At 39.7% G+C, this 14,008-nt stretch overlaps 1 protein-coding gene across 3 annotated transcripts in view; it reads right to left on the reverse strand.

The window, feature by feature from the left end:
• Nucleotides 1-4,289: 4,289 nt before the first annotated feature.
• Nucleotides 4,290-14,008, reverse strand: part of MIDEAS (mitotic deacetylase associated SANT domain protein) — a 64,550-nt gene continuing 54,831 nt past the window's right edge. For 2 of the 3 annotated variants that reach the window (XM_042465993.1, XM_042465978.1), the window contains 2 exons: nt 12,780-12,997; nt 4,290-10,477 (listed from right to left, as the gene is read on the reverse strand). In XM_042465993.1, coding sequence (XP_042321927.1) covers nt 10,249-10,477; nt 12,780-12,997 — 447 coding nt within the window. In that variant the 3' untranslated portion in view covers nt 4,290-10,248. The remainder of the gene's footprint in view (nt 10,478-12,779; nt 12,998-14,008) is intronic. The other variant, XR_006103779.1, reaches the window with a different exon arrangement.

Below are 14,008 nucleotides of genomic sequence, written 5' to 3' on the forward strand. Positions count from 1 at the left end.
GAGTTTAAGAAATTGAAACCATACTGACAGAAAATGGGAGTGGGTTCACTTGCTTTCTAGTCTATTGGGCTGCAAGTATCTACTGCACATAATTTATATTAAGTTCTCAAAAGGCAGTTAAAAGAGGCAGCTCTCATTTGTGGACCAGTCCAGCTCCACTTAAAGACAAGGCTTCTAAAACAAACTCCCAAGCTGGAGAGCCATTTTTAAGCACCTAGCATGGTGGCAATATTTTTTTTAATACAGTATAATTTTGTAGCATGATCATAATTGTCAAAACTTGTGAAGTTACTTAGATATGTTTTTAAATATAACTTTGTGAAACCTTGTTCAACGTAATAATAAATGTTTTATATAAAGGAAGACCCTGGTCGTCATGTGTGTTAGTGCATTGTTCAGTATTAACATTAAGATTGCAGTAACAGTATATATATAAAAAGATTCAGTCAAGAGTGTACCTTGTAAACCCAAGAGTAGGTTTCCAGAAAGTTGTGTGTTATGGGAAAGCAATTCCAGTTTTGGACAAGAACTCAGACAAGTTCCTTCAACTTCCGCATCCAGCCCCTCATGGTCCATCCCATGCCATTGCCATTCCAGACTGGCTTTGGGGGATGCAGGGGTTGTAGTGGGAATATGAGCCTGGAAAATCCATTGGATCTCTGGATCCCTAATATTTTATTTCAAAGGAGTGTTTTGTGTTGTAATTAGTTTAAAGATCTGTCACATTAAAAGCATGACTTCATTCCCCTGCAACTCTGATATTAAGGGCCAGGTGAATGTGTTCAGAATAAATCTGACATTCCACAACTAATGCTGCCAAGAAACACATCTGTGAATTACAATATTTTATAAAACTCAACATTGCAAAAGAGACGGGTCGCACAATACTAGCACCTGTTTATTACTTGCCAGATGTCTTAATGCCTCAGTGCAGCTGAGTAGAAGGGACTTGTTGTTACCTTTTACCTGAATGTAGCAACATTTTGTTATTTTATACGGGTATCTTTTCCTTGAGGAGTGTTACCATGGCATAGTGGTTTGAGTGTTGGATTACGACTATGGAGACCAGGGTTTGATTCCTAGCTCAGCCATGAAAACCCACTGGGTGATCTTGGGCATGTCACATTCTGTCAGAAGAAGGCAATGACAAACTTCTGAACAAATCTTGCCAAGAAAACCCCATGATATTTTCACTTTATCATAAGCCAGGAATGACTTGAAGGCACATAACAACAAATCTGTTCCTTATAAGCATGTTTTCTCAGAATCACATTTTGGCTGAAAACCATAATATGCTAGTATATACCCAAGGGAGTGACAAAGCTGAAGTTTTTTCATCTGCTAAATTGCTTGATTGCTAGAGATGGAGAAAGACCCACGGATAAATTTGGAAGACACTCCTTCCCATTCTCATACCACAATGCCTCATTCCAGGAATATAATCTGATGAGCCATGAAAAATGAGGCATACCCAGACGCTGCTCTGATCATCCCGTTTCCAGCAGCCCCTGAATGGCCATGAGCAGCAGCATCAGAAAAGAGTTGGTTTTGACAGAAAGGATGTAGTGTGATTCTGCCTGTGAAACATGCCTTGAGTTGATACCTGAAAGGCCTGCTCTTTAATGCTCCATGGACAGTGGGAAGAGGAAAGAAGGAAGGTGTCACAGCCCATTGGTAGGGCATCTGCTTTGTATACAAAAGTTCTCAGTTTCAATCTGTAGCATCTTCAAGTAGTGCTAGAGAAACCCCTGCCTGTAACCTTAGACGGTCCCCATTAGTCCTTATCAAAAATACTGAGCTAGTTCGACCAAAGCTAGCTTCTATTGCCAAGCTCCTGCAGGGTAGATGATGTATTATCACTTTGCCTGTGCAGTTTTGTATCCTCCCTTTCAAGAGCCAGCATGGCATAGTGATTTGAATCTTGGACTACAATTCTGAAGACCAGAATATAATTCCCTGTTTGGCCACAAAACCCACTGAGTGACCCTGGGAAAGTCACATTCTCTCAGCCTCAGGGGAAGGCAATGGTATGGTCTTCTGAACCAGTCTTGCCAAGAAAACCCTATGATAGGTTCACCATAGGGCCATCCTAAGTTGCAACACCCTCCCCTTCCCCCAGGAATTGTCAAGCTATGAGAGAGGCCCATTGCTGCTGATGGTTATATGAGGAAGGAAAGGAATTCAGATGATGAAGCAGCTGGTCTCAGCTCAGAGCAGGGAAAAATGAGTTTTTTTTCTTTTCCTCCCACTCTCCTCCCAGCCCAGAGTAGCTGCATCCTCACTGACTGACATGCCCCCCTTGCTCTTCTTCCCATCATAAGCAGAAACAGCTGCTGCCACTGCCCCCTACTAGGGGGAGGTTTTGGTGTACAAATGGCTAAAGAATAGCCCCTGTCAAAAAAAAGACATGCAAACACATAAAGCATATATGCATGTATGTAACCAAAAGGATGCTGCTCTAAGTCCCTAACAGATCCCTTCAGTATTTGCCAGTCACAACTGCTCACTTTATTGGACCCCCAACTCCTAGAATTCTCTAAGCAGCATGACCAGTTTAATAAAGTATGATTCTGGGAGTTACACTTCAAAAGATAATTTTCTCAGGCCCTGCTATACATGCTTATGACATAAATTATATTTAAAGTTTATATTAGAGCGTGCAAACGCATTTGAGAAGAGGTGCTAACAAATGTAAACTGCAGGGTATGCATATATAGGATTAGACTTCATCCCAGTGTTGGCCTTAAGATGTTTCTACTGAGACTGAGCATGTTTTTTCAAAAAGTCAGCCCTGAAATTCTAGTGTTGTAGTCCTCAGAAGGGCACTCCACCACAGAATGTTAAAGACCAAAACAAACTACAAATCCCAGGATTCTGTAGGATGGAGTAATGACAGTTAAAGTGGTATTAAACTGATGTAACTATGCTGTGTACATGCACTCTAAGACTGTCATAGGTTACATCCTAATTCTGACTAAGATAAAAGAGGCCATTTGCCCTGCATCACTTAGATGTACAAATGGATCTAAACAGTGGAAGAAACCCAGAAACTCAAAGCAGACAGTCATAGGAACAAGGACATCCCACCTATGGAATGATATTCCAAGTGAAGTTCATGTGACACCATCGTATTTTCTGACTTCGTTTTTATGAGTGGGTTTCTGTTATATGTTTGGATTTTGAAAGAACCTATTTCTTACAAACCATGCTGCTTAAAAGCTGAAACCATTAAAATACAATAAACATCTACTCAGGGCCATGGTGAGGAAAGGCTAATTGCTCTCCATCAGCCATGGAACAGCCATGGGGGGATGCAGTGCTAAATGGTGAGTGCAAGAGGTGTTGAGTGGACAGCCTTAACATATGCAGAACTGTTATGTAATGCTGTATCATACAGGATCTTAGCCAGGATCCTCTAGCCAACATGGCCACTGATCAAGAAATTCTGGGAGTTGTGGTCCAAAAAGTAACTTTCTAAACCTCAATGCCAAATCTTGATTTTTCACCTTGCTCCTTCTCCTTTTTGTATGCACAGTATACTATCAAACATGATAGTTAGCATGGTGCAGCGGTTTGAGCATTGCACTAAGGCCATAGGAGACCAAGGTTTGAATCCCCATTCAGCCATGGAAACCCACTGGGTGGCTTTGGAAAAGTCACACACTCTCAGTCTGAGAGGAGGGCAATGGCAAACCTTCTCTTTAGAAATCTTGCCAAGAAATCTGGTTTGTCTTAAAGTTGCCATAAGATGGAAATGACTTGAAGGCACACAACGGACACACGCCACCCAATGGGCAGTTAATAAGCAGAAACGTGCTTCCATATAATTGTTATCCTGGGGAGAGCCGAGCAAGGATGGCCTCTAAGGCAACATTCAGGTACACAAATGGCTAGGAGGAAAATGTACACACTTTGCAGTGCCAATATCATGATTAGTATTCCATATCAGCTACTTTACGTATACTTAACTAAGTAACTTCTCCTGGCCTGACCCTCTCCCCTCAAACTCAATGAAAACGTCATTTATCCATATTCTGATAACTGGCAAAACCTGGGACATCCTTCTCTCCAGGTAGCTGACGCTTGGAAAGGTAAGCTGAGGGGCAATTACTATTGTGACAATAGTGTCACAATCATGACTAGGTTGTGATAGTGAATACAGAATAGTTATGGATCAGCTTACTGTCCCATATGTACCCAGTCAAGAGAAAATCACTCCAGTAGATGAGAAAAATTTGCCATTTTTATCCTCAACACGATTTTTTTTAAAAAGGAACATGCTGCAAAGGTTGCTTTTAAACCTTATTTATTTTTTAAAAAGGTTTAAAAAGATAAAATGGAACATCCAGAAGTAAATAAGTTACATGAGTACATTAAATCACATCAGCAAGATTTTTAGTGTATTAATATTTTGTAAAAAAAAAGCACAAAAATAAATTGTCTTGTCTATCACATATCTGTACACAAGAGGTATATAAGACTTTCATATGTACAATATTATAACACGTAACAGTCTTTGTTTTTTTTAAAAAGTGCAGCAAATACACAAGAGGCAGTTCCTGCTTGTTTGTTAAAATAAAAGCTCTATATTTTAATAAAGGCATTTATACAAATAATTACAAGTAGATAGATAGTTCTGTACAGTAGACCAGAAACGTTCAGCAATACAAATTAAACAGACTCAAGGAAAGCCCACTTGTACCAAATCTGAGCTTCAGGAGAACCATCACAAAAACTCAAAACATACAAAAAGAAAAAGAGAGTTTCTTTTTTAAAAACATCACAATTTTTTAAAAAATCCAACACACAATGACATCTTTACAAACGTATAAATTCGCTTCTTTCTGAGCGAAGCAGCTGGGAGTCTTTATAGGTTCAGCTGTTGATTTGTAAATCCCACGTTCCAGAAAATATGGGGGGAGGCGGAGGCGGAAAGATAAGCAGGTGGCACTTAGGTCAAGGGAAGTCGCTCCTCTCCAGACAGTTTGGGCAGGCATCCCAAGCAGCCTTCAAAAATGAATAGAAGTTGCACAATCCTCAGTGCCCAAAGGATTTCAGCTCAAACACAGCAACACAGAGAGGGGATGAAACAAACAGCTGAACCCAAGTGGAGAGTTTTCAGATCATCTGACAAGAAAGCAGACACATGTGTGCTGTTTCTATCTCCTCCAAAGACACCAAACTCTTCTGAAAGTCCCTACCAGGAGACTATATTTGCACAAGCATGCACTTGAGGAAAGGGCAGAAAAAGATTAAACACCAGAAGGATCACTTTTAGACACACTTGAGTGTGCTTCTTGTATGTCCAGTATCTCTTTTCTATATACTGGAGCTGGGGGAATTAAAGACCAGTAATTTGTGGATTAGGCCAATTAACAGCTAAATAAATCCACCATGAAAACTGGCAATGTGAGGTCTTATTGGCATCAGGAAAAACTCCATAGGAACCGATTTCTGAGGAGATGTGCAGAGGACTGCGCTGTTGTTAAGTGTGCTATGAAACTCATTCGTATTGGCTCAAGTGATGCACTGTGAATACAGTTCAGCCAAAAAACAATCTGGTTACCTCATTTGTGTGTCCATTTGGATTATCTTTCAATATAGAGTAATCCAACCATAAAGAACAATGCATGTGCTTTATCAGCTCCCTGCAAGAACCTTAAATACAGTTGTACTCAGTGTCACGCTGGAACATGTAGCTGAGCTGCAACATATTAGGAAACTACAACAGATGTGAATCTTGTCATTTCATACAGTTTTCATAAGTATGTTTCAAAATTAAGTGCTTTCTCAAATGAGGCTGCATATTACAAGAGCAACAGGCAGGCTTTTAAGCAAGCTGAGCCATGCATTTCAAAGACTGTTAACTGACTGCATGTTTGATCTTTAGCAGGGAAGGGGTTAAATTTTAATCATGCCTATTAAATCTAAATTTAACCTAAGTAGTTAGACTGACAGAATACACACACAAACACATTTTTCAGGTGTGCTACAAATTACTAAAATAACAGATGTTTTTGCAAGTAAATATTGTGGGCAGAAGTCTAACTTTCTCTCATCCGAAGGGACATAAGGGGGGGGGGGGAGAATTAATAGCTTTATTGACTTTATTGACAATACAATGGAGCCTGAAGTTAGTCTACACAGTACTCAGTGGCGGTCTTCTGACCACTCTTGGTCCATGAGCTATTGGCTGATGGTCCATGGTGAGTTTCCAGGAACGAAATAAACAGTTGTAGCCAATGGGCACAAATACAGTGTTCTAGAACAGGGCTTCATAGCCCCAAAACCCCACAAAAAACTACGGATGCCAGCCGTGAAAGCCTTCAACTTCACAACACAGTACTGGTTTCTGGCATGTTGCGGTGTGTCTGGAAATCCTGCCATTTCATCAAATAGCTTAAGCAGCACTGCTCTAGAAACGAGAAATTGCAGACTAATGACAAAAATTAATAATAACAACAAAATATGTGTGAACTGGAGAGCCAGCATGGTGTATGGTTTGACTGTAGGACTTGAACTCAGGAAATCAGGATTTGATTACCCGCTCCACCATGGAAACCCTCAGGTGACTTTAGGAAAGTCACACACTCTCAGCCCCAGAAAATGCAGTGATAGCTTCGCCTTAGGATCGCCATAAGTCATAAACGACTTGAATGGACACCACAACAAATGTATGAACTTTAATATACCATAAGCAGAAACCTAAACCATAGAAGTTAAGACTTCAAGGCAAAGAAGTCGTTTAAAATGTGGCTAAGCAATTCAAAGACATGTATGTTATACCTAGAAATCAAGATGATACAAGCAATTTTCTAGCCAGGACTGGAGTGAATACATTCTAATTTTTCAGGCTTTAGGCTTATTATGCATTTTGACCCTGTATGGTGGTAGTGTGAGCATTGCAACTCATCTTGAGTTGGGCTATGACTTAGAGAGATTCAAACCCACAGCTGAAGGCCAGTATTCTAGACAAGAAGACCCTGGTTGTTTCCTGTTTATTTCCTTCTAACTATCCAAATCAATTTGTATAATTTATGTGAAGGATGAGGAAGAAGGGAAATGCTGGCTCCACCTTCCGATCTGCTTGGGCCTTAAACTAACCTGAGAAGAGTTATGTTTTTGGAATACAACTCCCAGAATCCCTCCTGGATATGCTGCTGGGGGATTCTGAGTGCTGTAGTATTTCCATCTCTGTGAACACAACTATGACCTCTGGTTGCACTAGGATTCCCATCAAACATACTGTTCCTATTTGCCCAAATACACACTGTTCTCATACTAAACTGAAACTGGGACCAAACAGTGCAGGGGATGTAAGGCCAGTGGGTACAATTGCGCGCGCACACACACACAAACATACAGGCTATCCATGAAAGGAAGGTATGAACCAGGAGACAGTAAAGAAATCCAGTTCTTCTCCCCACTCCTGAATGACCGAACTGCAACCAAGTCCCAATAAATATAATGGAATAGGACTTAAAAATCAAGACTTGCAACAGACGATTTCCTATTTTTTCAAACAGGAGACAGTTATGAGACTAATTTGACTGGACTTTGCTCTTAAAGCTGATACATATCACAATCAGCCCACATTAAAAAAGTATTTTCCATCCTGCTATGATCGCACACTACGCAATTTTATGTCACTTACTGCAAAGCTTAATTGATGAGGAGACTTACTGAAGCATTGTTAGTATTTTTTGTATCAACAGACATTTTAAAAGTAATGCTTATAGAGGCCATTCTTTTCTTTCTGTACCCACAAAATAAAGTCCAAAGTGCTTTGTGCCAGACTGTGATTACAATGAGAAGACAATCACCTATCCTGAAATAAACGTTTTGCAAACTGCTCCCCACATGCCTTTCTACTTCAAGAAAATACTCTGCCTGCTCAGCGCCAGAAAATCTATTCCATGCCAGGAATGGGTAAATTCAATTTAGTTATCATCTTCCTAGACAGTCTTCTATTTGCTAATAGGTTGCAGTAACATGCTTCCTTCTCTCCCAGTGCTCTAGTGCACATTTATTTTTAACACACACACCTGCCAAAAAATAAAATAATAAAATGAAACAGCCTAAACTTTGACAACTGAAATATGCAATTCAATGTATTTACATTTGTATGACTGCAGTTCTAGATCTGCATGTTCTGGAATGGTTATCCACAATCCACTCTCATCCTGGATACCTTGAGAATTCACAATTTTCTTGCCCAAGAAGCTACTGAGCATCTTAGCCAATGTTTAGACCAAGGCTGGAGGATATGTGTCTCCTTAGATTTTGTTGGATTGTAACTCCCATCTTTCCAAACCACTGGCTATGTTGGCATGGGCTGATGAGTTTAGTCCAACAAAATCTGGAGGATCATGCATTCCCCAACCATGCCTTTGATTTTAGTTTAAAATACTCATGAACATACAAGGCTCTATTATTGATGTTTACATTTCAGTTTAAGTGTTCTATCTGCATCTGGTTCAACCTTAGCAGCCTTCGATACCATTGACTATGGTATCCTTCTGGAACATCTGAGAGAATTGGGAATTGGAGGCACTGCTTTGCAGTGATTCCATTCCTATCTCTCTGGCAGATTCCAGATTGTGGCGTTGGGAAGACAGTTGCTCTTCTAAAAGAGAGCTAAAATGTGACATCTCCCAGGGCGCCATCCTGTCTCCTATGCTGTTCAACATTTACATGAAACCGCTGAATGAGAAAAATATATGTTCTGAATTCAATCAAATTATCCTCAGTATTTTCAGTCATTATTTCAAAATCATCTTTGTAAAAAAAAAAAAAAAAGGGGGGGGGGGTGGGGGTGGGGGTGACCCACAAAGTTTTAAAACTTTTAAAATAATTAAAATTCCTGGGATAGTTATTATTTTATGGGATATGTAAAAAGGACTGGATATGAGATAAAATGAAAATAAGAGTCCTGAGAGCCAGTGTGGCATAATGGTTTGAGAACTGAACTATGACTCTGGAGATCAGGGTTTGATTCTCAGCTTGGTCATAAATCCCACTCTTGGGCAAGTCACACACTCTCACCCTCTGGGGAAGGCAATGACAAACCTTTTCTGAACAAATCTTGCCAAGAAAAGCCCATGACAGCTTTGCCTGAAGGTTACCAGAAGTCGGAAACAACTTGAAGGCACACAACAAGACCAGGCCCAGGTTTTTTGGGATCAGAGTAACACAATATCACTCCATCTCCACATTATCTTCCTGGCATATATTTCACAGTAGCTGTGACAGTTGATTGTAAAGCCGCATGACACAGTCAGACCATTGGTTCCTGTAACCCATTATCTAGCTGCACAGATTGTCAGTGGCTCTCGAAAGTCTTGGGCAGACATCTATCCCAAATCCATTTACCCAAGATCTTTTTCATTGACAATGCCAATGATAATGCCTGTATAAGCAAGTATTTGCTCTACCACTGAGCTAGAAGCATCTCAGTAGTTCAGCTCTCACTAACAGCCTGCACTTCCATTTGTATAGCTCACTATGTCATTTTAAAAATTCAACAACGAAGGCCAGCTCTAACACTGAATTACTATTGGGTTTTTATATAATTTTGCATTTTTAACAAGTCTTTGAAAAGGTTGTTCTCCCCAGTCATCCTAGAAAGAGAGCTCATTGATCACCACCACACTTTCCTGGACACCTACCTGCTTCAGAAAATTAATGCTTGTATGATTGGACAGACAGAAAAGATATGCTAGTTGTAGCCCTAATTAAAAGAAGTGAGACTGTAAATGAGTGTTGCATAATAATAATTTAAAAAAAAACTTGGGGAGAAGGAAAAGAAAGCAGTCAAAGTAAACATTATAGATTCCTGAAGTTACACAGGAAAATCCTTGAAGTGACTTGCATCAACATCTGGATGCCTCAGCTGATCTCTTTCACATTTAGACTTCCAGGCTTATTATCATGATTCTTAGCAACCACAAGGAAGGGTAGTTTGAATCAAAGGAAAACTGAATTCCATTCCATAATTAGATACTGAAGCAGTCATTTATAAATAAAGTGATTCATAAAATTTTGGTTTCCTTTAAAAAAATATAAATTTCAAGGTCACACCTTTTCTTTTACAATCCACCAGTTCCAGCCAGTCTGTGCCGGCATGGCGAGGAAAGAAGTGGAAGCAAGGGGGCTGTAGTCTTCTTTCAGCGAGGAACATTGCAGGCAATTGACAGAAATGTATCCCAAGGATCCGAGACTTTGGCCTTGACTGCTGCACAGCCTTTGCTAGACCTCACCATCTTCATCTGAGCTGCTGCTGTTGCTACTGCTCCCACTGCTGCTCCCACTGCTCTCCTCATGCTGAGCCTGGTCCTGAGCTGCCAATGTTGCTGCTGCCGCTGCTGCCGCCGCTTCTGCCTCTTCCTTCTCTCGCTGCTTCAGAGCAGCTGCCTTTTTCTCCTGCTCGGCATGGCTTTTCATATGAGCGCTGCGGCTTTTCACCTTGTAGAAGATTCTGTGGGAACACGCATTACAGACCCAAAAGCAGTTTACACTACTAGCACTGGTTTATATTCATTTATATAAATGAATTTAAAAAACCCCACTGGGTCTAGATAAATTCACCTAAAACAACTCACAGCCACATGCCATTTAAATATTATTAAGTGTTAATCTGGCTCCAGTAAGGGATGTCATTCAAGACTGGCCCACCTTTAACTGGCCCAGGAGGCAGGGGGACATGATCTCATTGTAAAAGTGGGTCACTTCATCTTTAGAAGCAGGAGTGAAATTTTCTCTTCCTGGGCAGCTTTATCAAATGTATTGGAGACAGGTAGGGACCAGGCACAGCCAATGCCATATTGCACCTTACAAAACAGACTGAACAAACAACTTCCACAAATGAGCGGGCTGATTTCTGCTTAGAATTTTCATCCTTGCCCAGCAATGCTGGAAGGCAGCTAGCTACCCAAGGAGCACTCTTTACTTTGCTACCTTTCTTTAAAAAAAACAAAAAACTAAACACAAATAGGACATCTCAAAAACTCTGTTAAGCAATAGCCATTTGTATTCCTTTTGTCTGCTAGGCTGCCTGGCTACCTTCTTTCTAGATTAGGGTCTCATTTTCTGAACAGCAATGCAACTGAGAACTTGGCAGGGAAAGTCATGGAATCAGGCCTTAAAACTGTTCTTGCCTACAGTCTGTGTTTATTCTGAGTCATCCCAATGACCTTAACTTTAAGGGAGAGAGTGCTTGCGGGGGGGGGGGGGGTACTCTTTGCTAACACTGTGCAGGTTTGTGCAAGTTTGAACTGAATATTAACACCTCTGCAAATACACCTGGGAATTTAAATTTAAGAAAAATATACATTAAAAACTCATTACAGTTCTAGTCTTCAAATATTTCTTGATTCATAATTTTTTGTGAGTGTTTTGGGCTATGTGGCCATGTTCTAGAAGTTTATTCTTGATGTTTCACCAGCATCTGTGGCTGTAGATGCCAGCCACAGATGCTGGCAAAATGTCAGGCATAAACTCTTCCAGAACATGGCCACATAGCCTGAAAAACCCACAAAAAACTATAGATGTCAGCTGTGAAAGCATTCGGCTTCTTGATTCCTTTTGATATTTGACATCGATTTAAATATTCTGCACACTTTTACTTACTGTATCTCAAATAACTGGTTTCCTTGTCACCATTTGTTAACCTTCATCCATTTCTAGCCTTTTAGCTAGTTACTGACTTCAGTTCTCATGACTGATTTGCTAAGCAGCCTTTGTCAAGGAGATGCTTTTCTCTCATAAAATCCCTACTTATGTATAGGTAGACACATTTGGTTACTCCATAATATTCACAGTTCCTTTGGAAACAACTGAAAGAGCCAAGAACTCAAGAAAAACCACTGCTCTATCTCCAACTGATAGGAACACAGCACTCAGTACTAGCAAACAGAGAGTTCTGTTTTGACCATCTACCGTAAGTACCACTGTCCCCAGTTTATAAATACATTGGACAGAGATTTCATTTTCTTAATTTAATCACTTTGACTATTTGGTAGGCTCATGTTCAGTGAGTTTCTGAAAGTCTAGCAGAGAAGTTCTATTTTAGCATTCCCTGTAGGCAACATTCTTCTTCTCAGTCTAGTTCCAATTAACTGAGTGAGACATGAAGTATGTATAAATTGAACCAAGGCCAATGGTTCTTTAATTATCATAATAATAAAGTACTTATTCAGCCCTGAACAGGTATTACAATTAAAATAAAAATTAATTAGTTAAGTTTCTGTTGAAATACTCCTTCAAGACATTCCTGAAACATTTTCCTGCCTCTACAGGAATTATTCCCCTAATGGAAGTAAAATATTGATAACTTCTGAGATAGGACATGACACATTTGTGTCAGGAAGCATGGTGCACAGAAAAATCAGTAACTACATGAAACAATTTACAACTGGAAAAATGTACAGTTATTACTTTTTAAAATACAGGAGATTTTTTAAAAAAATAATAATGCAGAATCACACGCCTTATCACACGACAAAAGTAAACTGAAACACAGTGAGAGAGAAGTGGCTTTCTGATTACCTTGCAGCATGATGTCACAGCACTTCCGTTCTCGCCCCAGAGGGAGATGGTCATAAAAGTATGCCTTTTGCCAAATTGATTTTTCCACTATGACAATGATAATTTCCCTTGAGAATAGATGTGTCTTGGGTTACTTTTGTAATGTTACTTTTGTAATGTTACTTTTGTAATGTGACAAGGTTCTAAAAGTTCCATGTTTATTACTTCCTGTTGTATAGAAGGAGCACTCTTACCTGCCACATTTTTTACAAGGGTATTCCTCCTCTTGGTTCTGGGTTTTGTTGGCAACCTCTTGTTTGGGTTTTGGCTTTCTTCTTTTCTTCTGCACAGGAGGTGAAGTCTTACGATATTTCACAGGTGTTTCTTTTGTCCTCCTTGAGGCTCTACCTCTGGATTCTGCCCCTTTTGGAGCACCTGGATCCTGGTGTCTTTCTGTAAGGAGGCCACTAGCCTTCAGAGGAACAGACAATTATTATAAGTGAATGGTTGCTGACCAATGACCAGAGACATAAAACAAAAAATCTAATAGAACATGAAGTACGGAAAAAATGGGTTTCAGTAAACAAAGCATGGGGATATAAGTAATTATTAAAAAGCTCACTGTGTAAATTTGTTCAACAAAAAACAACATGGAAAATATCAAATACCATAGGCAGACAAACTGAAATATTCTACTAATCACATTACAAATTATTAGGAACATACCTTCTTCAGAATATTGAGTTAAGCTGCTATTAAAAGGAAACTTCTGCATGTATTTCCCTCATTTTTTTTCATTCAACACAAGAATATGTGCTTTTGCAACTTCAAAATGAGACTTCTATTATGAATTGTATTTTCCTAGGAAGTGTGAGATGCTTAAGCACTTGGCAGAAAAATGCTATGCAATTATATTCTGCTGTCTCTTTGTTCACTTCTAGGCACACATGAGAAAAACTGGTTTTTCATGAACTACGCTAAACAAGCAAAATCCAAATATCAGATTATCTCCCTTCCATACACCCATGACACTCTTTCATAGAGACTGCTTTTAAGCCAGTAATAACCTGCTATGAGCACCTTGGAGGGAGCGATGTAAAACATAATAAATGTCCTAGCAATAGTACTACATACATGATGCAACTGAAAACAAGCTTCAATGTTTTCAGGTCCATGGTTTGCTTGACTTTTTGCTATTACAAATGTGCAGAATTCAGCATCTTTCTTAAAAACTGGATGAATATTTAAAAGAAAAAAATCTTGTTGATACATGTAATTAATTTTAAGTTCCAACTACAGTAGAAGGAGAGGGAGGCCACATGCCAGATGGATAGATTCAATCAAAGAGGTCATGAGACTGAGTCTGCAGGAAGTGAGTGGACCAGTGAACAGGAGGTCTTGAAGATGTCTCATCAACAGAGTTGCCATGAGTTGCGGTCAACTCGAGGGCAGTTAACAGTAACAGTAAATCTACTAGCTCAAT

The sequence above is a fragment of the Sceloporus undulatus genome, chromosome 1 (assembly GCF_019175285.1).
Source record: "Sceloporus undulatus isolate JIND9_A2432 ecotype Alabama chromosome 1, SceUnd_v1.1, whole genome shotgun sequence".
Taxonomy (NCBI): domain Eukaryota; kingdom Metazoa; phylum Chordata; class Lepidosauria; order Squamata; family Phrynosomatidae; genus Sceloporus; species Sceloporus undulatus.